Source organism: Camelus bactrianus, chromosome 36 (genome assembly GCF_048773025.1).
Source record: "Camelus bactrianus isolate YW-2024 breed Bactrian camel chromosome 36, ASM4877302v1, whole genome shotgun sequence".
Lineage (NCBI taxonomy): Eukaryota > Metazoa > Chordata > Mammalia > Artiodactyla > Camelidae > Camelus > Camelus bactrianus.
Window position 1 is genome coordinate 456,046 of NC_133574.1, and position 25,249 is coordinate 481,294.

General features: G+C 61.1%; 1 protein-coding gene across 10 annotated transcripts in view; it reads right to left on the reverse strand.

Annotated features, from left to right (window-relative positions):
• Positions 1-25,249, reverse strand: part of TNS3 (tensin 3) — a 150,443-nt gene that overhangs the window by 87,929 nt on the left and 37,265 nt on the right. For 7 of the 10 annotated variants that reach the window (XM_074358609.1, XM_074358608.1, XM_074358611.1 and 4 more), the window contains one exon: positions 13,086-13,124. The exons of 1 other annotated variant lie outside the window; for it this stretch is intronic. Coding sequence is in view for 6 of the 9 variants with exons in the window: in XM_074358611.1 (XP_074214712.1) it covers positions 13,086-13,124 (39 nt within the window). In the remaining 3 variants the exon portion in view is untranslated. Of the gene's footprint in view, positions 1-2,989; positions 3,456-12,412; positions 12,501-13,085; positions 13,125-25,249 lie in introns of those variants that run through there. 2 more of the 10 variants (XM_074358610.1, XM_074358607.1) reach the window with 2 other exon arrangements.

Below are 25,249 nucleotides of genomic sequence, written 5' to 3' on the forward strand. Positions count from 1 at the left end.
TGAGGGCTGTGTTAGTTACAGTCTAGGGAGCAGGCACAGTATTTCAGGAGATGCACCCCCAGCTTTGTGAGGAGGAGTCACCTCCGCGGTGTCAGAAGTGGGGACGCCCAGGCTCAGAGGGGTGTGCGGTCTTGTCACAGGGACGGAGGGGAGAACCCTGGGGCCCCTGTCACAGCTCTCCTGAATGCCTTCCTCCATGAGCCCTGCCTGCCCACCACGTCTCCACCCTGCTCTGTGGCCCAGCCTGGGACACACGCTCCGGGTGGGTAGACAGAGCCCCCGGCTCTGTGCTGACGCCACTCCCAAGCCTGGTGAGGGCCCCCGCTGGGCACCTGGCTCACGTGGTCCCCACGGTGTGAAATGAAGGGACGGAGGATGAAGATAAAGGCTGTTTCAGCGATGGACACAGATGCTGTCCTGCAACCGCACAACACATACCCGGGCCAGCCCCCAACCCCAGAGGTCATGAGCTCGGCCCCGAACAGACGCAGGACCCGGAAGCCCCCTCCTCCGTGCAGACATGAGAGGGGCCCCGGGCCGTCCACTCTTCCCTGGCAAAGACACGTGCCGAGGTGGTCTCCTCTAACAGAGGGGGCTGGGGACCGACGGGGCTGACTGTCCTTGGGGGCTCCCTGCAGGCTTGACAGCCGGGCCGGGCCCAGAACCACCAAGCCCTCCACCCGTTGCATCTCCCCAACCTCGCGGACCACCCTCCCCGGGGCCCCACGCTGGCTCGCCTCTGATGGCTCAGACTGCCCCTGTATACAGAAGGTGCTCAATCAACGCTGGCCACGGTGGGCTCCAGTTAGACGGGCCCCAATAATGAGATTTTTTTCCTATTAGAACAACAGAGAGTAAAATCTTAAATTTTTGTTAAGTATTGGTGAAACATAAGCTGATCCATTTTACAAAACAGCGTGTCTGTACATATAAAAAGCCCTTAAAAGGCCTGAAGCTGGTGACTTAGCAACATGAGGGATGCTCCTGAGGAAATGACCAGAAAATCCCTAAGTCCACGCGGACAGGGTGCTCACTGCACCGAGCACAAAACAGACAAAAGCCTAAGAGGGCAGCCACACGCCTCAGTGACACGGGACAAATCACGTGGCTGGGAGGGCAGCCACGTGCCTCGATTACGTGGGAGAAACATGGCTGGGAGGGCAGCCACGTGCCTCAGTGACACGGGACAGACCACATGGCCGAGAGGGTGGCCCACAGGGGCCCGAGAGGGGCTGTGATGCCTGCCCCCAGCCGGCCACAAGCCCGCTCCCCGGGGAAGGGTGGGTGATCACACCTGCACTCACTCCCACTCGAACACACACCCGGAAACATCTGGCCAGACGGCGGGCGGACAGGGCAGCGGTTGGCTTCTGAACGTTCATCTGTATTTCTTCCTTACTTTTTCTTCTATGGACATTCTCTCCTTTCCTCCTTAGAGCACATTTTACTTCTGTAGTTGGCAGGAGGCGGCACAACACCTCAGGGTCGGCCCAGATGGAGTTCCAGCTCCCGGCGTGGCGCTCGGGCCTCCCCGCCGCCATCACGGGACTCGGATGCCCTCCTGGAAGCACCGTCTACTGTCTGCTGTTCCTTCGGGTCCAGCAGCCGCGCTCACCGTGTTGCGTTACACTGAGTGTCTGAGGAGCGCACACAACACGTCTGCCCAGAGGGCCCTGCGCGTAACTTATAACTAAACAGAGCGGCTAGCCCTCCCCGAGGCCCCACCACGGAGAGACAGCAGCAGGTCTCAGCCCTGGGGGGGCCACCGGGGCTGATGGGGACCACCACCCGCAACTGCAGGCCAGCACGGGGGGACCGAGCCGTCCCCTGGTCCTTTCCAAACTGCCTGTGTCTTCATTAAGAGCTGCAAACTCTCGTCAGCAGGTTGTGCAAACAAATGGGGACAAAGCAAAGCAGGAGAGACAGCAACACCCTGAGGGGTGGAGGGGCCTGCGTACCTGCAGTGTCCCAGCACTGACCACCACGTGACCAGGCCGCCCCGCCACCGCTTTGCCCGCGGGGCTCCTGCCGACACAGCCCCCCAAAGCCCCCGTCTGGCCAAATGCTCCTCTCCTGGCTCGGCTAGAAGGTTCCAGAAAACCATTCGGGGTTTCCTCTGTAATTTCCCCAGAATTAAGCTCGCACGACACGTCCTGGAGGGGCGCAGGCTGGGGTCGAGCACCCCGATCAGAATCCAACACCTGGGTCTGGACCCGAGCGGCCTGACCTCGGGAAGCGACCTCTGTGACTGTTTTCTCATCTGGGAAGTGGAGGTACTGGAGGGTTGAAGGAGACACATATGCAGAGCTCAGAGCAGCCCCTGGCACGTGGGAAGTTACGGATAAACACCAAGCCCCGTGTGTGGATGCCAGGAGGGACTGGCAACTTCCGCCACAAACGCAGTGACCAGCCGAGAGCAGTGAGACTCAGAGGGAGCCGTCCCCAAAGGCACCCGGCCAGCCAGACCGTGTCCCCCAGAGCGAGGACGCGGGGACCAAACTGATTATCTTCTTAACGCTGTCGCACGTGAGCAGCGATCACGGGGGTTACCAAAAAAAGTACATGCCCCGCCCCGAAGTTAGGGAGCCACAGTGATGGCACTCTGCCCCCGACTCCATGGTGAGGAGCCGCGTTTGGTTCTGGCTGAGGCTCTGTCTGTGCTGATGTGTCCCAGACACTCAGATTTCTGAGACGCAGACACTGATGGAAGGAGGAAGGGAGGTGTCCCCAGGACAGGTGGCAGAGACTAGCTTGTCCATTAACTCCTCTGTCCCCAGAGGAGCTGGCTGGGCAGAGGTCCCAGGCAGCGGCCGCCCCCAGGAAGTGACGGACAGGGGCCAGCGGCAGGCCATGCGCTCCAGGAAACCGTCACCGCCCATTGCTGTGGGACAAGGACGGAAGCAAACAAACGGAGGAGGGCGCCAGGGACAGGCTCAGTGCCAAGTGCATGCAGTGGGGCCGCTGCAGGTCCCCCTCGGGTGGAACTTACTGTGCTGGGAAGGGGGCGTGGAGGGGCTTCCCGTCCAGAAGCAGCTGCCCCCGCGCGCCCTGCCGCGGGCCCAGGGCAGGCGGCCAGGCTGGGAGCGCGGGCTCGGGGCTCCATCACCAGGAGCTGCAGGCACACGGGAGCAGGGGGCCCGGCGTGCAGGGCAGGGACGCGGGCCAGGCTCAGGGCCACCTGCCAGGGCCCTGCAGGAACCGGAGGGACCCACAAGCCCCGCACTGAGTGGGAGGCTGTGTCCTGCTGGCACGGGAGCCCCGCCTCCAGGGGAGCTGGCTCCCCATCCTGCGAGGCAGGCGTCCCAGAACCCAGCAGGTGTCCGCCCGCCTTCTGTCCTTGTTAACAAGCTCAGAACCAGGAAGCAAACACAAAAACAAGAACAAAGCTCATCACTGGACCAGAAAGGAAAAGCAGGCGCTGTGAAACCTCCGTTACGTCCGGAAACGTCTTGTTCCTTGGGCTCCGGGTTCCCAGGCGGCCAAAACAAGAGGGAGGTAGCGCCTGGACGCACGTCAGACCAGGAGGACAGCAGGTGACCCAACCTGCCTGGAGCCGGACGCAGCCGGCTCACTGGACGCCGGAGCTGCGGGCGGGGACAGGGAGCCGCCCAGACCAGAGTCCCGGCCCTGCTGTCAGACCCACCCCCACCAGCTGTCTACACTGCAGGCCGGCGGAGGGGCTTGTCCCCTAAGTTGAGAGGGAGATGCACGTGGCTCATTCTATAATCACGTCTTACACAGGTTTCCCTTCGTATCAAGTATTTCCTACCGGGGCGTTTCCTCCCACGAGGACCACGGGGAGGGCGGGGGGCCCACGTGGCCCTCACAGCCCCGCCCCTGGCATGACGGCCTTGGGGGGCTCTGGAGGAAACTACGGGGGTCTCCACCTGGGCCAGTGCCGTCCCCGCAGGACAGCAGGGGCTTCCTGAGCAGGACCGTGGGGGCGAGGAGTCACCTGGCCACCCGTCCCTTTACCTCCACATCAGCAGGATTTTCTACCCCTCTGAGCATCGGTTCCCAGCCCTGTGAAGTGGGCGGGCAGTGGCCATCTCACAGGCCCCCTGGGAGGACGGAGAGGTCCAGAGGCCCCAGTCCCAGGGCTCAGAGCCCGACCCTTCACCGTCGTGGCCCGCGATGGGGAGGGGGCTCAGCCCAACTCCGGCATTTCACATCATGATGATGAGGCGCCCCGAGGACGGTGGGCATGGAGGACTCGCGGGGCGGGGCCCCGGCTCTCAGAGACACGCCCAGTTCCCAACAGCAGCCTCCGGACAGCGGCCCAGCCTGACGTGAGTGACGCAGGACGCTCGGAGCAGGCCGGGGTGACCTGTGGCCCAGGAGAGACCCGGTGCCCTCTTTAGAACGTCCGTCACTCACCCCGGGCCAGGTCGGCTCTCCACAGAGGGAGGGCGTCTGCAGCAGGGAGGCGAGGCCACTCCGAGGGGCCCAGCCGGGCAGCGTCTGGCCCTGTAGGCCCACCCTGCCCCAGCCCAGGCCTCCCACCAGGACGGCCCCACTGAAACCGAGGGGCCGCAAAGCCACCCCACACAGCCAGAGACCCTCAGGTGCCAACAGCACGGGCCGAGGGGCAGGCCCCCCCGTGGCCAGGATCTGGCCTGAGCGCAGGGCTCAGGGTCCCAGGAGGGGCCCGAGGAGCCCGCCAGCCTGCCCTGCTGGGACGGCCACGCAGCCCAGGACAGGACGGTGCCTTCTTGGGCTCCAGGACAAACCACGGACCAACTTCAGCTGGAGGAATCGGGCTCAAAGTGGGTCAGGGAAGAGACCGGCAGAGGCGTCCCCACCAGCCCCACGCGCTGGACTCACGGAGGCAGACCAGGGCCTCCGTCCTCTCACACGTCTGTCCAGTGACACACAGCGAGGGGCAGCCCCTGCCGGGCGGGCCCTGGACAGACAAGTGTGCAAATCAAAACCAGTCCCCACGGGATTGGCCGCCAGCTCCGAGGACCGAGGGCGTCCCGCGCAGGGCCCGCATGTCTGTGGAAATAAAGGAAGGCCCTCGAGGGAGGCCCAGGAGCCGAAGGCCGGGTCTGCAGGCCACTGGCCCCCTCCCCACGCCCCCTCCCCAAGCAGGGGTCTCCCTGCAGAGGGCGGCCGGGGAGCACACCAGGGGTCCGGAGAAGGCAGGCCTGCCGTCTGGGAGAATCTCTGAAACGAGGCCCCCTTTTGACAGGCGAGGGTATTCCCCACGTTTGAGATGCTTACCATGGGGGGCTGGTAAACAGAAACTGGAATTACAGGCTGGATGACAAGGGATTACGTTCAATAAAAGACAGACACATGTTGCATTAAAATGGAAAGCGGGTCTTGGCTGCAGCAGCCAGAAAAGCCACGTCAAAGCTTGGGTCCTTCGGTCTGCCGACGGGAATTAAACTGTCTTGCCCCCAAGAACCAAATAAAGAGGTCCCAGCGAAGCAGCCCTGCAGGCCCCCATCAGTCCCTGGCTGGTCAGCTCTGCATCCTGGGAGGGGAGGAGGCATGGTCAGCGGAGCTCAGACCCATTCAGAATGGGTAGACCCAGGGCAGGGAGCTGACCCAGAGGGCTGGTGCGGCCAGATCACCTCCAGGGTCCCTCTAAGCTTTCACAAAGCCCTGGGGAATGCCTGAACGGGGACTTTTAGAGGCGTCATCACGGGTGGACATTATGCAAAAACAGGACAGGGGAACCTGGGGCGGCCACACCGGCCACCCGCGGGCGAGTCCTGAGCCATCAGGTGTTGGAAGAAAGGACAGTGCAGGCCGGTGAGCTGGCTGTGGACCGTGAACACGGCAGGCAAACCGTACGAAGGGAAACAGCTCCCGGTCGCTGGACCTCCGTCCCCGGCCCCTGAGCCCCGAGCTCACATGCAAAGCCCCACCCCGGACGTCACGTCACTTCATCTGAAAACGCTTCAATTTGCATCTTCAGGAAACAGACATCTTTTGTAAATACAACCGCAAAATACATTAGCCACCCCTCTTTAATGCAAACCAAACACGCAATCATATTTGCACACAAATGTGTAATCAGTGCTCAGAGGTCCCTGTCTTACAAGTTTCGCTCTGGTTTTGTTTGGTTACGGTCTGACCCTCTGATTCGGAATCAAGTCCCACCACGTTGATTTAATCCGTCTCTTCAGTCCCGTTACCATGCAGGGACCTCCTCCTCCTTGTCTCGCAATTTATTTGAAAACCACAGGGGCTCTGTTCACCGAGTAAGAATTTCCCCATTCTGGAAGCCGCTGACCGCGCCGGAATTATCTCCCAGGTCGCCCCGGCCCCGCGTTTCCTGCAAGCTGAGGGTGGGCCTGGCCTCGCTGCAGTTCTGGTTTCTCCAGAAGGGACCCAGCGGGCGGGCAGACTGCCCTTCACGTGAGGCCCACGTGACCTCACCCGCTCCCTTCTGTGACCGAGGAGTCTACGAAGGTCACAGCCTGGAGCCCGCGGTCCGGTGACCAGCGTCTGAGACACGGGCTGGTCTCAGTCCACCGCTTTCTTAACATTCGGCAGCGGCCGGAATTCCTCACCAAACGAAAACTTTCTCTCTTCATCTATTTTTAACCCTGAAGTGCTGTTCGTGCAAGAAGAGAAGCTTAAACATTTTCTGCGTCTCTGCACCCAATTCTACGAGCTGGTCCTCCAGCACCCCATCAAGGGTAACAAACAAGGACTTGTCGTTTCTTTAAGCACCTGTTAGGTTGTGCAGGTCAGAGAAGGACGCCTCGCCGTCACAAAGCTGAAGCTGTGACAGCCCGGATGGGGGCCCCTGATCCCGGCTTCCACGCCTGCTCCAGACCCAGTTATGGAGATTAGACAGGGCTGGGGGGGGGGTCCGGGGCACATAGACCCCGGGGGAGGGTCTAACTCCACCCCCCTGGGCTCCCAGACGGACGGGCAGGGTCACCCGGCCCCCGGCCGCTGCTCCCCAGCAGAGACAGATTCTGGGGAGCTTGCTGCTGTCTGCTTTTTCGAACCAGCCCCTCTTGCGGGTGAAAATACACTCCGGTAATTCAAGTGCTGTGGGAACCCGATTCGGGGCATTAAAAAAAGCAGCAACGGCTTCCCTTCAAAAGTCCTGCAGTTCCCACCACCGATCACCCAGAACCTCGGTCTCCACGCACCCCCACGGTTAACCCCTCAATGGCCACGGGTCCCAGGCCATGAGGGAAAGCAAGCCCCACCAAGCTGCTCCTCCCCGCCCGCTGCAGACGTCCAACCTTGGACGTGGGGCAGACCCACCTGTCCCCTGAGGACACTTCCTCGGCCCTTTACTGGGGGAGCTGCCACTCTGGAAGCTGTCACCCCGGAGCGTGGACGGGGGGACGCGGGGCCGTGTGGGCCACCTGGCGGTGGGTGGGCAGGGGCGCTGACGGCCGACGGGACGGGAACAGATGGGGTGAGCGTCCCTGCGGATCTGATAATCAGCCGGGCTCTGTGCTGCCCCCGGGTTAGGTGTCCCTGAAGCATCTCCTCAAGGTCCCCACACCTGCGGGGGGGCCTGGCCACCACCAACAGCAGGTGGCCCGCCGGCCTTCAAATCCCAGGACAAGGCAGTAGCTTAAATGGGCTTTTTCTTAATTTGTGGAGGGCGGTCCCTCGGCCTCCAAAGTGAGACGTAAGGGCAGGCTCCGGATGGCCGACCTGGAGGGAGGCCCCGCTAAGGAAAACCAGACGCAGCCTGGCCCCTTCCCCACCACCTTTCCCAGAAACCCGGGCAACTCTTCCCCCTCCCGGGGCTGAACGAGGTCGCAGGCCAGGGTGTTGCTTCAGGTGTGGGAGGGAGCGGGGCCTGGGGCTAGGGGAGGGCAGAGGCAGGTGCCTCTTCCCGGGTGTGTGGGGGCGGGGGGCCACGACGCAGTGGCACCCAGAGGCCGGGGCAAAGGTCAGGCCCTCTCCCCTAATGGGAACGGGCTGGGCTCTGCCAGTCTGGCCTGGAAGGAAGGGAAGGGGTCTCCACGTCCCACCTGGGCCCACGGGGACTTGACGCCAGTCCAGCTCCCAACCTCCACGGAGGACTCATGACAACCAGTGCGCAACTGAGAACTGCAGTGGCGCGGTGACATCACCAGCCCAGCCCCGGAGCCCGTGCACCTGCTCTGGGACGGCCGGGGGCGGGGGGTCAGCACCACTGAGGGGGCCCTGGGCACACGGAGCCCCCAGGCCACATCTCAACTCAGGTTCACCCGATCCTCAACGCCCCCGCCCTTCCCCCGAGCTGCACATCCCAGGACACTCTGTGCACCCGTCCGTCCGTCCTTGCCAAGATGACGCAGAACCAGCCAGCGTCTGTGGAAGTGGCAGCAGGAGAAACGGCCGGAGGCTCCCCGAGAGCAAACACAGGCCCTCCAGCCGCCTGCGGGGGTGGGGGGGGCCCACACGCGCTGACCTCACATGCGCCCCCTCCTACCCCTGTGACCCGGGCCCCTCCCGCAGAGGTGCGCCCAGCACGCCCCTCCCACCCTAGCCGGGCCGCAGGTCTGGACAGCCCATGTCCGCGTGGCTGCGATTCCCAGGACACAGCGCTTCTCACTCAGCTGAGACCCTGCCGTCTAGGCACCCCGCCTCCAGACTTCGGAAGTTCACTGCAGGGGCCGCAGGAGAACCAGCACCCCAGGAACACCTGCACTGAGTGACCACGGGGACAAGAAGTTCACGCACAGTCTGCGTGGCTGCAGCCGGCAGGGGAGACCGGGGTTCCCTGAGCCCCAGGGACACTTCCTTACAAATCAGCGTGGGACAGGTGGACCGTGGGAACGGTGCTGTTTCTACCTAATTCTGCAATAAAATAAAGGGAACGTGCTCTGAGGAGATGCCTTCTCCTCCATCCCGCGATTCCAGTCACGCAGTCGGGTGGGCGTTCCTGCTGCAACAGCTCAGTGCTTCAGAGAGAATGGGTCATGGGCCACCGGAGGGAAAGGTGACCCTGACAGCCCGTGCTTACGGGCACGTGTCCTGAAGTCACGCCGCCCTTGGGTCAACCTCGCCACTCACGGTCACGTCCTCTGCCTTTGTGGGTTTAAGCAAACCAGGCTGGACAAAGTCCACACACACACACACACGCAGCTGCCAGCACCCAGCTTGCACACGCCAGCCTCAGACGGTAACCTGACTCCAGGTGTCACCTTTGGCAGAAACTACCCATTGTCCTCACTTTAATTAAACAGAGACAAACAGCCATCTGCGTTCGGTAAACGGAGGACTCAGATTTCAGAAGCTGTTCTCGCACAACCTCTCCTCCCGTGCGAGAAACAGCCAGGGCCAAGCAAAGACAATGGGGGAGCCAGTGCCAGCGCCAGGTGAGGGCCCGCACCTGCGTCCGAGCCGCACCCGCGCTGCCCGCGGGCCGCCCCGACCGCCCCCTGCACGCGGCCCGCGGCCTCTTTCAAGGACGGCGGCGGCTCTGAAGAGCGTGCACCTCTCAGACTCGCGCGGGGCAGCTACTGGGGGCCTCTCCTGCTGGGGACGGCGGCCCCGGGGGTGGCCCGTGGGTGTGGCTGGGCGGCTGGTTCAGACACGTGGACCCAGGGTCCCAGTGACAGCGACACCTGCCCCCCAGCAGAGTTTCCGTTGGTGCACTGAGTCCACGCCCTCGGGCAGCAGGGAAAAGGCAAAGATAAGGTGGAAAAACAAACAGCCCTGCTTTGGACAGTCCGTAAAAGCTGTCAGGCCACGTTTGGCGCGTCACAAGGCCAGCGTCATAAAAGGCCCTGTGATCGCCCCCGCCCGCCAGCTGCATCCTGCCCGCGGGCTCTCTCCATCGGCTTCCGGGCGGCCTCTGTGTGGAGGGGCCCTCACCCTCCCGCAGCCAAGGACACGCTCTGGAACTGACCAAACTGGTTCCGTCCCGGCCGACGGCAGAAGAGCAATGATCCAAAACAAGCCTCCAACGCTGAAGGCCACAGGGACTGAGGCCGCCCTCCCGAAGCCGCCGGACCCCGGCGAGGCCCTTTCCCACCCACGGTGCCCGCTCCGGGGGCCCAGCCCCCGCTGAGAATCTCCACCCGGAACTTCCCCCCATCCGTGCAGGGGCCCGCGGGGCACGTGGGAGCGGCCCCACTCTCCAGGAGAGGGACGTGGCGCCCGGAGCGAGAGGACTCAGGCCAGGGTCACTCGCTGTCCTACGGTCATGGGCAGGGGGGACCCGCCGGGCTCCGGCCCCCCGTTCTGTTCCACACTGTGTGTGTGAGCGGCGTGCGCATCTCCAGAGCGGCCAGGACACACGCGGGACTCAGTCCTGGCGACCCTGCCCCCTCGCCCATCGCTAAAGATCACAGTCACCCAGCAAAGCAGGGAGGCACCCGCCGCACGAGCCGGCAGAACCCATCCTGGGCGAGGCCCCCGGGTGTGACCCAGAGAGACAGCAGAGCATCCAGCCACGTAAAGCCACAGAGCCTGTGTCTGCCGCCCCCCAAAACAGTCCCTGGACTGGATCTGGGCGCTGCGGGTCGGCACCCGTCCCCGCCGGCACAGCCCGCACCGGAGGGCGTAACTTCCCACGGGGCACTGTCTCCCCCTCCGCGCTGCGAAGGCACGTGCCAATCACGCCGCGTCCCTGCTGCGCGGCTCCCAGGAGAGCCGGAGCACGTTTCGTCAGCGAGGTTTCCATTCACAGAGGGAGTGAATCCCAGAAGGTAACTGTCACAGATCCAAAAGGTTTCCATTTTTAGCCCGTGTGTTCCTGGAACCCCACACCCACTTTTTACATCAGCGAAATAAACCAAAGGGCCTGCTACCGGGAACATTCTAGAAAAGCGGGCACCAGGGCAAACGGCCAAGGGTGTGGATGCGACCCGCAGAGGAAGGGTCCTTGGTTCGTTCGCGTGTCCCCAGGGCACCCGCCTGGCCGACAAAGACCCTGGCAGAGCAGAACCGCGGGCCCGACGCAGTCACAGGAAGCCGGCTGGCACCCCCGACGCCTCCGCTCTGGCCGGAACGGTGAACGGTGACCGGGGGTGTCTGAACGCTCGTGCCGCAAGCCAACGCCCCAGGAAATTCAGCAGACCCGGCAGCTTGGAGACCTAGAGGGAGCTGAGGTGCAGCTGCCCCGCCACCTCCCGGGAGGGCTCCCTGCACACGGCGACATCCCACAGCAGCGGAGCGCCCCCAGGAGAAGGGGCCCTGCACCATAGGGGACGGGATGCAGCCGGTCAGGGGGCCAACCCAGACGTGTGGGAAGGCACAGTCACACCCAGAGATGGCCACCGAGCGCAGCCTCGGGGAACGAGGAGGCAGGACACCTGCTCCCTAAGGCGGAGGCGGACGGCTGCCTGCGACCACCGTGGATACAGGAGGGACGGGACGGGGACAGGTCCCTACGGACCCTGTGCGCCTCAGCCAAGGGGGCTGGGCCGGGGGCTGGGGAGGCCTGACACCCTCATCTCCGCAGGGCGTTTTCACATGGTGACATTGCACGCTGTGTTCAGCAAACATGAAAAGTACTCAAAAAAAACGCTACAGTTGCTAAAAATGAGGGAAGTAAAATCAAAATGCGTGGATGTTAACGTGAAAAAAAGCAGTCTTTCCAGGTATAGAAAATAGTGAGTTTTCAAAATGGTTTTGAATTAAAAAATAAAAAGAAAGGGCAGCTGGGGTCTGGAGCCCGGGGGGCACGGAATCACCACCGACGTCCTCTCCAGCCACACGGACAGAGTGGTCCCTGCTCAGGTGTCCCTGTGGGGTTCAAACACTCAGAAGCAGGGCCAACAAGCCTGTCTCGCCTCGAACGTCCAGGGGCCAGCAAAAGAGGCCAAGATCGGAGGCGATGGCTGCTCAGGGTCTGCGGCCTGGGGAGCCTTTACCGTTCTCAGCCCCGTGCCCCCGTCTCTGGGTGAGCCGAGGTGGCCTTCCGTGGGGCAGTGTAGGAACTCAGTGAAGGTAACAGAGAAAGAAGTGGGACCAGGCTCTCAGGTGGCCTGGTCGGGCCCGTGGTTCCCAAGGTGGCATCCGGAAGGCTGGCGTCACCTGGAGGTGCGTCCGTGCTGATCCTAAATGCCAGGCCCACGGCGCCAGGAGTTCCTTGGCCGGTGCGGGGCCGGGCAGGGAAAGGCTGCCTCTGTGCTTTCTGCCCCGAGAAGTGACACCGTGTGGGCGCCCCCAAAGCTCCACCAGACACAGCCGGCCGCTTACACCACCCTGCCCGCACCCGTCCCACCGCTCCCCCTCCAGCAGGGACAGGCACCCCCCCAGTTTCCGGGAGGAAGCCACACCCAGGACACAGAGCTGAGCCCCTTGGAAGGCGTCCACTGCCGCTGCAGGGAAGGCGCCCCTGGGTGTAGACGCCGCCAGGCTCTCAGCCATCAGAGGCACCGGAAGGAGGCAGGTGGCAAAGTTCCACCACAACTTTGGTTCTGTACATGGCTACACTGGGGCTCAGGGCGCAGGGTCGCATCCTCTCTGGGAAGCACCGCGGACTCACCCAGCAGGTGGCCCGGAGGAGACACGGGCACACCTGTTTCCTCCCCGCACAGGTGAGGCTAGGGAAGGCAGGCGCCCCCACGGCGAGTCACCTCCGCGTGTGGGAATCCGGCATCCTTTGGTCCTGCGAGCCCCCACTCAGTCCTCCACACCAGGCTGAACCCCCGGTCGCCAACCATCAGGGTCAGCAGACAGCACCCAGAGGGACCAGGCCGTTCAAAGAACATTTCCACTTAAAAAGCAGACAGCCATTCATGTTTGCCAAAGACACAGCGTCATCGCTGTGTTTACCTTCCATCTGACAGAGCGTCCTGTTCCGGAGCCGCGGCACCGTGCCACCCACACAGAACCCTGGGCACAGGGCTTTGCCCATGCCTTTATCACTAAGAGAAACAGGCAAGCGGCATCTTTACGTCACGGCCGGGGAACTCGGGCTCAGGGACTGAATCCTGGAAGGTAACTGTCACGGATCCGAAAGGTGCTCTTACGGAGGCGTGCACGGTTCGCTCATCTTCAGGACGGCGTGCACGTGACCAGTGCGGGGAGGTCCGGGGTCCCTGCGAGCCCCGTGAGTGGAAGCTGCAGCTAACCAGACGGACGGGACCCTCGAGGGACCGGAAGGCTCCCCAGAGAGAGCACGGCAGGAAGAGCCCCAGGGGAGGCCGAGGGCTTACCTGTTCCAGGTGGGCTCGTGCACAGTGGGGACTCACCACCTGGAGGGAGAAGAAACACGGTCAGCAGGTGCGTCCTCTCTCTCCAGGGAAAACGAGGCATCACGGCCAGGTGAGGCTCCCACGCCCGCATCCACCCCGACCACAGGCACGGCCCCAGAGCCCCAGCATCGCAGGACACAAAGACCCGACTTAGCGAGTGCAAGCTTTGGCTCACTTCTTTTGTAAAGTCGGGGTGCTGTTCGGAGACTGCATGAAACCAGGGCACCTGCCCCCAAGAGAAGTGCCCACGGCTCGTAAACACAGACCCTCATCTCTAATGGGGGGGACCCAGGGGACTCCCAGCTGGTGCCAGCCCTCCTCACCCAGCAGTGGGGGGAGCGGGGCCAGGAGAAGGAGGCGGGGCTCCTCCGCCTGGGGGTCTTGCAGCCGCCCCCCGCCCCCCCCACAAACACATCCAGGGCTCCCATTCTCCACGAAGCAACCGCCTTTCCCAGAACGATTTCCACAAGCGGAACTGAAAACAGAGTCGAACGGGAGGCAAGCTCAGCGCGGACACTTCACCCTAGGCTGGAGCTCCGAGCATGAGCCGGTGGGAGGGGGTCCCTTTGGCTCCACCACCGGCCCCTGCAGATGTGAGTGCACGGAAGAAGACACGCGGTCCAGCGTGATGAGGCCACCGCTGCAGTCAGGTCATGAGAGACACAGCTGCCGGCAGCCGGGACGACAGACCCAACGGAGATAAAGACCCCGGAGCAGGTGGGACCCCTGCTCCGCCCCTCCTGGCCACGGGGCCTCGGGCTCTGATCACCCTGGGCCTCGACTTCGTGGTCTGAGAGCCGCAGGGAGCAGGAGCCTGTGGTCTCAGAACAAGGCAGCCTCCCTAGGCAGGCGGGGCGGTCGGCAGGGGAGGGGACCAGCTCGTGCGGCTCCGGAAGGCCCAGATCCCGGCACTGCAAGCCGGACCAGCTCCCGTGAGCTGCCTCCTGGCTCTGTTCCCCCAGGACTCCTTGCATCCCCATCCTCAGAGGCTTTTCTAAAAGTGTGCATGGCAGGAGAAACCACAGGGATCTGACAAACTGTCCTTGTGGGCTGGAGTGTGTGGCCGGTGACCTTGGCTCCTGCCACAATGACTATTTATAGCTCCTATACCAAGGAACTTCTTTTGCCAAGCTCCTCAAGGAACATGACACACAGTCATTCGTCTGGGACGTGTCATTACTCCCCCAGGACTCTGACTCACGCTCTCGCCTGGGGCAGGGCCCTCTCTCTGGGACCCCATCCCCTCCCCTACACCCAGCAGCCCCTCCCCGCACACTCCACAGCCCCTCCCACTGCCCAGAGTGGCTGACCCAACAGTTGGCTTTGCTCGACACTGAGAATTCCCGGGAAGCAGGAACAATCTGGAAAAGCAGGGCGTTACAGGACGGTGCTGGCAGTCAGACCAGGAGCTCCATGGTTACTGGAGCAGGAAGACTAATTCCATCCTTTGTCCAGTTTTCATTTGGTACAGGCTTGTGTCCTGGTGCCTCACTAAACACTTGACACAGGTGAGGAACGTGCAAGGAATCAGAGCTCCCATCTTTGAAAAAATCACTATCTGAATTCCACACAGTGGAATATTATTCAGCAATAAAAAAGGAATGTGCTATCAGGCCATGAAAAGACCTGGACGACCCTCAACTGCTGATTCACTAAATGGAAGAAGCCAACCTGAAAAGGCAAGGTACTGAATGAGTCCAACTTTGTGGCGTCTGGGAGAGGAACAACCGTGGAGACAGTAAAGGAGATCAGAGGTTGCTGGGGACCCCCCCCCGAGGCCACAGGGGTGCAGGCCCAGCCTGGGGAGTCCTCCAGAACACAAGGCAGGGCTCTGTGCTCTGGGCACCCCCGGGCTCCCCGCTCCCCGGCCAGCACAGCGAGTCTGGGCTGTGGTCACGTCACTGAGAGCTGTGCCAGCTGCACCAATCTTGTCACTTTTGCGGAGTGCCTTCTCCTGTCAGGCACACGTTACTACACAAACGGACAAGCCCTCAGGGAGCAGACAGTCCTCCCACACGCCACATGGACTGTCCCCTCCGTCAGTCCATGAGCTGGCATGTGGTGGGGTGAGTGGGGTCCCCAGCTCAGAGGAGCAAAACTCCCCGGGGTTCCTGCCAGAAAGGGGCCAGAGGACCGACTCCGACCCTCCTGCCCGTCTTTCACACGCACTGCTGTGCAAGGCAGACAGCAAACATCTGAGGAAAGGCCTCAGGACAGAATGCCTGCAAATGACCATGCACAGGACATACCGACTCGGAGACGAGGGCGTCTGGGGGGAAGCCACCGGCTGGGAAGAGAAAACTAACATTTGCATCAGCACTGCAGACACCTGACTGAGTAAAGGCCACCGACCACTGGACACATGGACACCCATTCCTTCCACGTGGCACGAAGAACCCCAGGATGGGAGCTACCTGCATGTGACGTGTCCTCCCTTCCAGTAAGGAAGAGGGGGCAGCTGACCACAGCCTGGCAGCACCCGGAGCTGGACCACCGTGCTCGGCACTACGGGTGTGAGCAGAGTGCAGTCAGCACCCTGGCTGCACCTCCTGGAGCCTCAGGCGGCCCCCAGCTCCCAGCTCTGCATCCTGACCACAGAGGCAGAAGCACCGGGCTCCCGGGACCCAGGGCTGCAGCCACACAGCTGCAGGCTCCCCACCTGCCCCTCTGACCTCCAGGCCCTGCCTGCCTCCCAGTCGGGAGCAGCGCGCTCTCAGGATGGAGGCCCCGAATAACCATGCGGTGGCCGTCCAGGGTTCAGGTCGTGTCAGGAGCGGCAGCGCGAACTCACGGCTTTCCCTCCCGGGCCGCGGTGCGACCTGTGACCACACGCCTCGCAGTGCCGTCAGGGCTCCTGCTATTTTCATGGGACAAACACGGGGGCGCTAGGGCGTTTCCAGGCGGCCTGGGCACCCTCCGCGTGAAAGTCTCTTCAGCCTCTGCAGGGCCGCCCCCACTCACTGATGGGGCCGAAAACCAAGGGGGCCGCCAGCACGCATTCGGGACTGGGGAGGGTGGGGGTCCCGACGCGGCTCTGTTCCTCGATCCCATCCTGTGTGTGCGGCCCACAGACCTAAGTGCATGGTGAGTGTGCTCGGGGGCACCAGGCACCCCTCAGGGTCTGGGCAGGCGCCTCCCCTGAGCAGCCCCTTCCCCGCCCAAGTGGCGGGAGGAGGACAGCTTCCTCCAGCAGCCGCAAGGCCCGGGATGCACGGAAAGCGACGAGCCGATGGGGATGCGCAGAAGGCGACTCAGGTGCAGAGACGAGCGGACGGGGAGGCACCTGCAGCGATGCGCGGAGGGAGACGAGCGGACTGGGATACAGGGATTGGAAATGCATCTGCACGAATGCGCAGACCGGAATGTATGGAAAGAGATGAGCGTCAGGGATGCACCTGCTGGATGCGCGGAGGGAGATGCGCGGAAGGAGACGGGCAGCCGGGGTTGTAGGGATTGAGATGCACCTGCACGAACGCTCAGACCGGGATGTGCAGTTCGGTATGTGTGGACGGGGATGCCCTGGCCCAGTCCCAACAGGTCCAGGCACACCTGCAGGCCCTTCTCGCCGCCGCACAACCCGGGAAGCTGCTGAGCGTCCCGTCTGGGCCACGTAGGTGCGACGCTGGGTCCAAACTCCACATTCCTCCCCTGACAGGAACGGAAGCCTCGGTAAGGGTGTCAGGGAGGCGACGTTGAGGGAATGGGGTAGGAGGCAGAGCCAGCGCCCACTAGTGACTAAGGAAGCCGCAGAGGGGGCCCCAGAGGCCTGCACTTTATGGCCCTGTCACAGGTCCATGTGGGGCGAGTCGCCGTTACCAAGGACGACCACAAACAAACAGGGCTGCACCCAGCCGCACCCGCCTGCAGGGCGCCTGCTGCCTGCCCGTATCAGCAGCCTGCCCCGGAGCCGCCGGGTGGGCCAGTGGGCAGGACAGAGGGGGCCTTGCAGGCGGGAGCAACGGTGCCCCGGGGAATGGGAGTGAGTGTGCCCATGTGACTGTGTGTGTGACAGTGAGCGCACACCCCACAAAGACGCAGCCTGCACCTGGCTTCCGAGGGAGTTGCAGTGCTGCGGATGCCCCGGGGCCAATGCGGGGCTCCTTCTCCAGGAGGAGTGCGGCCGTCTCTGACAGCCCCCCGGGGCGCCTCCGGTCACCCCGCCAGGAGACACAAGACACGGGGCCGGGAGGGGGACGCAAAGACCCCCACTCAGGGCAGAGGCGCACACCCTTCCCCGCGAGCCCGCCCGCTTCCAGGGTGAAGAATCAGGGTCCGAGCGGGCGGGGTCCACAGCGGCGCAGAAGGGCTTCCGGGCGCCGGGCATGCTACGTCTCTCCACCTGGGATCTGATCACACAGGTGCGTCCAGCATCAGAACACATTGGGCTGGACACTTAGGACATGGGACTTCTCCGAATGTGGGCTTTGATTTTAAATAGAAGTTGATTTTCAAATATATGCTTAGTTTCCAGTGCCACAGAGTCGGCTGGATAGAACAGAAAAGGCTGAGGACCTTAAATTCTGGAGCACCCCTGCCCGATTGACTCGGGCAGCCCTTGCTCTGTGAACTCAGCCTTCCTTGGCTGTGAAATGCGGATCCCACCTCCTGGGGGATGCGGGGCCGTGAACCAAGAGATACGAGGAGCGGCTTTGATAAAGCGGGTGGGAGGGCACCCAGGTCCCTACAAGAGGGGGACAGTGAAGGAAGACCATCCCGTTGCACTGGGGGACACTCCCTGCAGAGCACAGATAGTGTGTCCTGGCAGCAGGGCTGGCTCTGGAATCACCCGCAGCAGGGAGCGAGCTGGCATTTGCCTGGGTGGGTCCAGGAGGCGAGGACACCTGAAAGGTGGTGTCCCACGGCGGGGACAGGACCCCCGCCGCTCCCCGGAATTCCATGTGCTTCTGGGGAAGGACCTGTCTGGATGTCAGGTCTGGCAGGTAACGTGGAAAACAACTTGCCCAGTGGTCTTAGCGAATGAAGGAGCGCGTTTTGCTTCAATTTACTCATACTCAGAATAAAAGTTAAGGTCCTGGCCGAGGAGAAGGCACATGGGGACAATGGAGGGGACCCCAGCACCGAGCCAGGACTGCCCTGAGGACCCCCAACAGCAGGGCAGGAGCAGGGTACCCATGCACCTACCCCGCGTGGAGCATCTGTCCCTGGCCAGTCCGTGCCCCACAGGACCGCTGCAGGTGTCCTCCTGGGGGGGGGGTGTCCCGCCCATCACACAGGCGCCAGCCCCTCCCCTCACCCTCCCACACCAAGCCCCCTCCCCCCAACACTGCAGGCTGACAGCTGCATGGCCAGGGCGTCCTTGCAGCCAGGGACCCAGGGCCCAGGACAGGGATCAGGACACCATCCCTCAGGGTTGAACACCTCGACCAGACTGGCCCAGATAACAGTGTCTCTGTGCACAAGGTGGGCAGAGCCAGGACACACGGGACCACGAGCTGCACCGAAACTTCAGGACAAATAAAGGGGGGACGTTTCCTTTTTCTTAAAAGAAGAGCTTAAAAATGATATGGCGCCACCCCCACGACTTTTTCACACGCTCCTTGTTGCAAACAGAAAGGAATAAAAGACGCAAACAGAAACAACAGTTGCTTAAGGATGGAAATGGTGCCGTCCACAAAGGGGGATACCGAGGGGATTTCCCCCAAAATACCTAAAAGAACACAATTTACATGTCTAAAAATGGGACAATGAGCAGCCTGGCCTTTTCCAACTGTCCTCTGATCCAGGGAAGGTCTGAGGAGAAAAGGAAAAAGTGACAAATTTTAATAGCTTGCAACTTACCACCAAATCTTAAAAGAGGTTCAATTTAAAAAAAAAAAAAAAGAAAAGAAAAAAAGTAGGGTTCCTTCTGGATATACGCCCAGGAGCGGGATTCCTGGGTCATATGGTAAGTCTGTTCCTAGTCTTTTGAGGAATCTCCATACTGTTTTCCACAGTGGCTGCACCAAACTGCATTCCCACCAGCAGTGTAGGAGGGTTCCCCTTTCTCCACAGCCTCTCCAGCATTTGTCGTTTGTGGATTTTTGAATGACGGCCATTCTGACTGGTGTGAGGTGATACCTCATTATAGCTTTGATTTGCATTTCTCTGATAATTAGTGATACTGAGCATTGTTTCATGTGCCTATTGATCATTTGTATTTCTTCCTTGGAGAATTGCTTGTTTAGGTCCTCTGCCCATTTTTGGATTGGGTTGTTTGGTTGTTTCTTATTAAGTCGTATGAGCTGCTTATATATTCTGGAGATCAAGCCTTTGAAGGAACCCTACTTCAAAAAGACACCTGCACCCCCAATGTTCACAGCAGCACTATTTGCAATACCAATGACATGGAAACAGCCTAAATGTCCACCGACAGATGACTGGGTAAAGAAGAGGTCGTATATTTATACAATGGAATACTACTCAGTCATAAAAAATGACAACATAACGCCATTTGCAGCAACACGGATGTCCCTGGAGAATGTCATTCTAAGTGAAGTGAGCCAGAAAGAGAAAGAAAAGTACCATATGAGATCGCTCATATGTGGAATCTAAACAAAAAACAAAACAGAAATACAAAACAGAAACAGACTCATAGACATAGAATCAAACTTGTGGTTGCCAAGGGGGCAGGGGGTGGGAAGGGACAGACTGGAATTTCAAAATGTATAATAGATAAACAAGATTATACTGTACAGCACAGGGAAATATATACAAGATCTTGTGGTGGCTCACAGACAAAAAAAATTTGACAATGAATATATGTATGTTCATGTATAACTGAAAAACTGTGCTCTACACTGGAATTTGATATAACATTGTAAAATGATTATAAATCAATAAAAATGTTAAATAAAACAAAGTAAAAAAAAAATCTTAAAAGAGGGTACTTTTTGATAGCTCAGTGGTAGAGCGTGTGGTAGAGCGTGTGCTTAGCAGGCATGAGGTCCTGGGTTCCGTGCCGAGTTCCTCCATTAAAAAAAAAAACCTTAGAAGAAAATGCTGCAAATTTAGCATTAGGCCACATAAGGCCAGCTAGCTCAGTCCGAATGTCCACGTACCCACGTCCCATAAACCCGCATGGGTTCACCTGATGACGCTAAACTTCCACCCACGTCTGCTAAATCCTGCTCACAGGGTCACTCTCCACCCAGAATCCCAACCCGAGAGCCTAAGAACTGCCTGCAGCCCCGGCCCCTCTGATCGGGGCCCATTCCATTTGCCAGGCCTTCCTTCAAAGGCCCAGCAGTTCCCTCCTGCCACCCCTTCCCCAGAACCCGGCCCTCCCCTCTCCTGGGCAGCTCCCAGCTCCCCCGCAGGCCTCTCCCACAAAATGCTTTTCCCAAGTAAAGGAGGAAATCTCCAAGGGCACAAAGGTTTCAGAGAAAGACTCCAGAACCAGGATATCTGCCTCCCACCCTGCAAGAGGCCGGGTGAGTTTCCTCTGAAGACGCCCTGAGCGGGGCCGGGGGAGGCCGGCCGCCCAGAGCCCCGTGCGCAGCCCCGGGCAGAAACCACGGCACACCTGCTCTGGGAAGTTCCAGGGGGGCTCGGGGGGTGCGCGGAGCAGACACACAGAAGAAGAAGAAATGCCCTGAGACACGCCCACAGGACCCCGAGGGGGACAGAGGGGCCCCTAGGAGCTATTTCTGTGCCTGACGGAAAGCAGAGGCGGGCACGTCCTGAATCCCTGCTCAAAATAAACAGCTTCGCCGGAGAGAAAACAAAGCGCAGGGCGAGACGGGAGTTTAACTCTGCAAATTAAAATGCGGAGGCGGGGACTCCAACGCGTGGCTGACTACTGTCATCCTGCTGCTCAAAATGGAGCTGAAAGAAGGAGAAACCGGGGCTGTTTCAGCTGAAACCCAGCCTGTACAGGCAGCCTCGCAGAAGCACCGCTGGCAGCTTGGTTAGAAATCTTCCTCTCCTCCAACTACAAGCAACTTCAAACGGGAGGCGTGAGGGAGCCCACAGACCCCGTGAAACCCCCGCGTGTCCATCCACGGTCCTGACATCGGTGGGGGGCCTCCCCCAGGTGGCGGGGGTGCCCACGGACACATGCGGTGGGGAGGGGGGACTGCCACGAGGCACCGGGTGTCCAGAGCTGTGCGGACAGGTCCAAAGCCAGTTTCCTGAGCATGAGGCCTGCAGAGCAGAGGTCCCCACAGCCCACAAGCCTGTCCTCCCCACGGGGGACAGGGGACACTGACATTGGCACAGGGTTCTGTCACCCCTCCCAGCTTGAATGTAACGCTTGGGAGACAACGGAGGAAAAGGGCAGCAGAGGGGGAACCTCAGAGACCACGACCTGGCTGGAACCCCCTCTCCCGGACGGGACGTGTCATGACCTCACCACCCCCAAACCACCAGGGACTGCAGGCCCGACTCCAGAACAGACGGCCCAGGGGGGAGGAGGGGCCGGGAGGACCGATCTGCGGATAGCGGAAGACACAAAACCCTGCCAGGCCCGGGGACAGGCAGGGACCCGCTGCCATCCTCTTAGCTGTAGGGGGACACACCAGAGTCACGAGCTACCACAGGGCCATCAGAACCCAGACTCAGTCCCGGGGGTCCTTCCCCGGGGGTCCCCTGGCTCGAGGGGCGGCTTCCAGCAGCCACACGTGCACACGCCCGTTTACTACTTCTGTTCCCCCAAAAAGAGCGTGGCTGCGGGGAGAGAAACAACTGCTTGAGACAGGGTTCCATGCACGGGGAGCCCCATCTCTGACAGGCAGCGGGGCAGATAATCACGGCCGAGGCGTCATCCTGTTTTTGTTTACACGGCAGTGGCAGGTGCCCCGCCCACAGCACGTTTCAGGGCTGCAGGGGCCTGTCTCGGCCCGGCTCCCGCCTTGCCGCCTGACCCACCAGGACGCGCGTTTGACATGTCACCAGAGGGACGTCTGCTTTGAATCGAGGGGCCTCGCGGTCCTGCTGCCCTTACTCTGTCCCCAAAGCCCGGCCACGTGGGTCAGGTGGGACAGCCCTCCCGATGCCCCGCAGGCAGGCGCCCCTCTGCTCCCCGCCTCCGGCCTCAGCAATCCAGCTCGCCTGTGTCTGACCATCTCCTGGGAAACTGGGTCCCCTGTGCCCAAGGCAGGTCCCAGAGAAAACTAGAATCACTTTGTTTAAAATATCTCAAAACACTGCTGTTACCATCCGTCCTGTCCCCCCAGGTCCTCGGGGTGGGGGTGGGGACAGGGCCCTGGTCCTTGGTCTCCCTGTAAAGGACCACAAGGTGCCTGGCCAAAGATGACGGTGCCGGAAGGAACCTTCCAGAACGTACACATTTAAATGACCGCAGCTCTCCAAGGGTCACCTGGCGACAGCACGTGTCTAGCATCCAATTGTGTTATGACTGCAAAAAAAGCTGACGGAACTAAAACCCCGCTGGGACTGACCGAGGGCCTGAGTCAGGCCCAGGAGCAGACCGCTGTGACAAAGGGTCCCAGGACCCACGGTCGAGGGGTTTATCAAACATCTGGAGCACGGAGCCGCCTCCAGTGAACGCGGAGAAACGCGTGTTCCCAGAATTCCAGACGCTGTTTTGAGCAACGTAAGCAGCCCCCAGGCCCAGGTGCCCCTCCCCTCAGGGACGGCCTCTCCTGTCAAGAATGAGTGACACACGTGGCTCCAGGAGTGAGAAGGATGTGGCCCAAAAGTCGGGTCCCAGGGCGCCTCCCACGTGTAAATAGCAGCATCTGGACGCGCGGTGGCCCAGGCTGTCCCACCGCCTCCTGCTCCCCAGGTAAGGAGGCTGCCGGGCGGCAGGTGAGTGCAGGTCTACCTTGGGTCTGCATGGGCCCTGCCTCGTGGGCCACTCACTCCACAATGTGGAACAAAAAGTGACGATTTGGGGAAAACAGGGCAGGTTTTTATATTCTATGATTTACTTAAAATGAATGTATTTCAAAAGATTAGAATTCCCTTCTGGGCTCTTCTGGGGGCAAGCTGGTGAATCCTACATAAACATCACTTAGACGTGGGCTGCACTGGGGAGCAAATCAGTCATGGGGGGCGAGACTCTCAACGACGCAGCCACAACCACGCCAGCCTCCACACCGCCCTCTGTCTCCTCCCGTGAAACGGCGGACGTGGTGCCGCCAGCCCGCCCGGTGCCCAGCAAGGCCCCCAAGTCGGGCACGGAGAATGGGGACCCACAGCCAGCCACCGACAGCAGAGCCAGCCAGTCCCCAAGGAACCCGTCCTGCTGGCCGCCTCCGAGCCCAAGGCAGACCCAAGGCCCAGACCGACGCCCCGGCTCGGGCCCAGATGACTCGCGGTTTTAAAAACACAAATTTCTGCACAAAGGAAGCCGCTGTGTTTACAGAAAACTAGCACTTCCCTGGCGCGGCTGCGCGAGGCGTGCAGACCATCCAGGCAGCCCCCACGCCCGGGCCACGGCCTCTGCTGGTAGGAATTCACATGGTGGGGGGCCCCAAACTCTGGGCCGCGGGGTAACAGCTTCGGGGGTGCAATGTGCAGAGTGACTTTTTTCTAATTAAAAAGCCAAAAAAGGGGTAGGGTATACTTCAAGTGGTAGAGCACGCGCTCAGCATGCACGAGGCCCTGGGTTCGATCCCCAGCCCCTCCTCCAGGAATAAACAGACAAACCTAATTACCTTTCCTCACCAAAAATAAACAAAATTGTGGAACACAATTAAAGAAAAAAAAAGTCAAAAAAGATGGGTGGGGACGGCCTACCAGGAAAGCGGTCTTACGGGAAAAGGGACGGGAGCTTAACGCCTCTTCCAACCCCAGTGACAACTTGCGAAAATGAAACACAGGACAGGGAAGCAGCCGGGATGTCCTTCCGGGGCTGATGGATAAATAAACCGCGGTCCCTCCGGACAAGGGGATATTACTCAGCAGTAAAGAGAAGTGAATGGTCAAGCCACGAGAAGACAGGGAGGGACCTTCGATGCACGTGGCTAAGTGAAAAACGCCAGTCCGAAAAGGCTGCCGGCGGCATGGTTCCCACCATACGGAAAACCGTGGAGACAGCAAAGGGGCTGCCAGGGGTCGGGAGAGGACGGAGGAACAGGCGGTGCTCCGAGGACGTGCGGCGCAGGGAAGCTGCTCTCTGTGGGACCCTAACGGGGAGTACATGTCATCAGACGCTTGTCCAGATCCGCGGGGCGAACGACACAGTGAGCCGCCGTGTGCACCGCGGACTCCGTCAGCCATAAGGCAGCAGGGCTGGAGCGTCGCTGAACAGGTGGCACCGTGCCTGCGCGCACGCCAGTGGAAAGAGGGCTCCGGGCGAGTCCCTGAATTCGTACTCTCCCCTCGATTTTGCTGCGACCCCGAAACTGCCCTAAAACAGAACTATTCATTAAAAAAAATGGCCAAATGTGAAAACGCAGGCACACGTGGATCAGTGGAACCTCTACCCAGACTGACCTCCCTGCTTGGTCCCGGATGGCGGCAGCCCACGTGGCCCTGGCAGCCAGCTCGGGGCCTGGCCCACAGCAAATCTGGGAACGTTGCTGACCTGGGCAGTTCAGGCATTAACCGGCTCCTCCCTTAACGGGCGGAGTGGGAGGAGGGGAGGGTGGGGTGAACACTCCCGAGACGCAGAGGCGGGGCCCCGGGCCTCCTTGGAGGCTGGGCAAGGACAGGACAACCTCCCAGAGAGGCCGTGGCGCTCACGGACAGACTGTCACGGACGACCCTCAGGGCCGTGGCTGCGGCTCTCACTTCTGAGACATGTTAGCGGCCAGTCGCTGGCTCCACGTTGGGCTGCGTGATCTCCTTGCCCCAAAGCCACCCGCTGGGTCACAGGCGCCACCACGCTTCACGAGACTGTCAGGCTGCCCGGGGACGTGGGGCCGGGGTGACGCGCACACAGACCCTCACAGGCGCCCTGCTCGCGGGACCAGGGGTCTTAGAGAAAACTCCCTCGTTCCTTTTTACTCACTCAGGTCATTTGTTCCCAAGAGAAGGAATGCCACAGCCGACCTCCTGCGGGAGGTAAAGGCAGACCCCTCTCCCACCACGAGACCAGTTCATTCCTGCACCAGATGCCTCTGAAGGCTCAGTGCGGGCAGAGGGGGGCGCTTCGCCCGGATTGGAGCTGGCTGGTGGGCTTGGGGCCTCAAGGGACAGGAGGGCTGGGCAGGAGGATG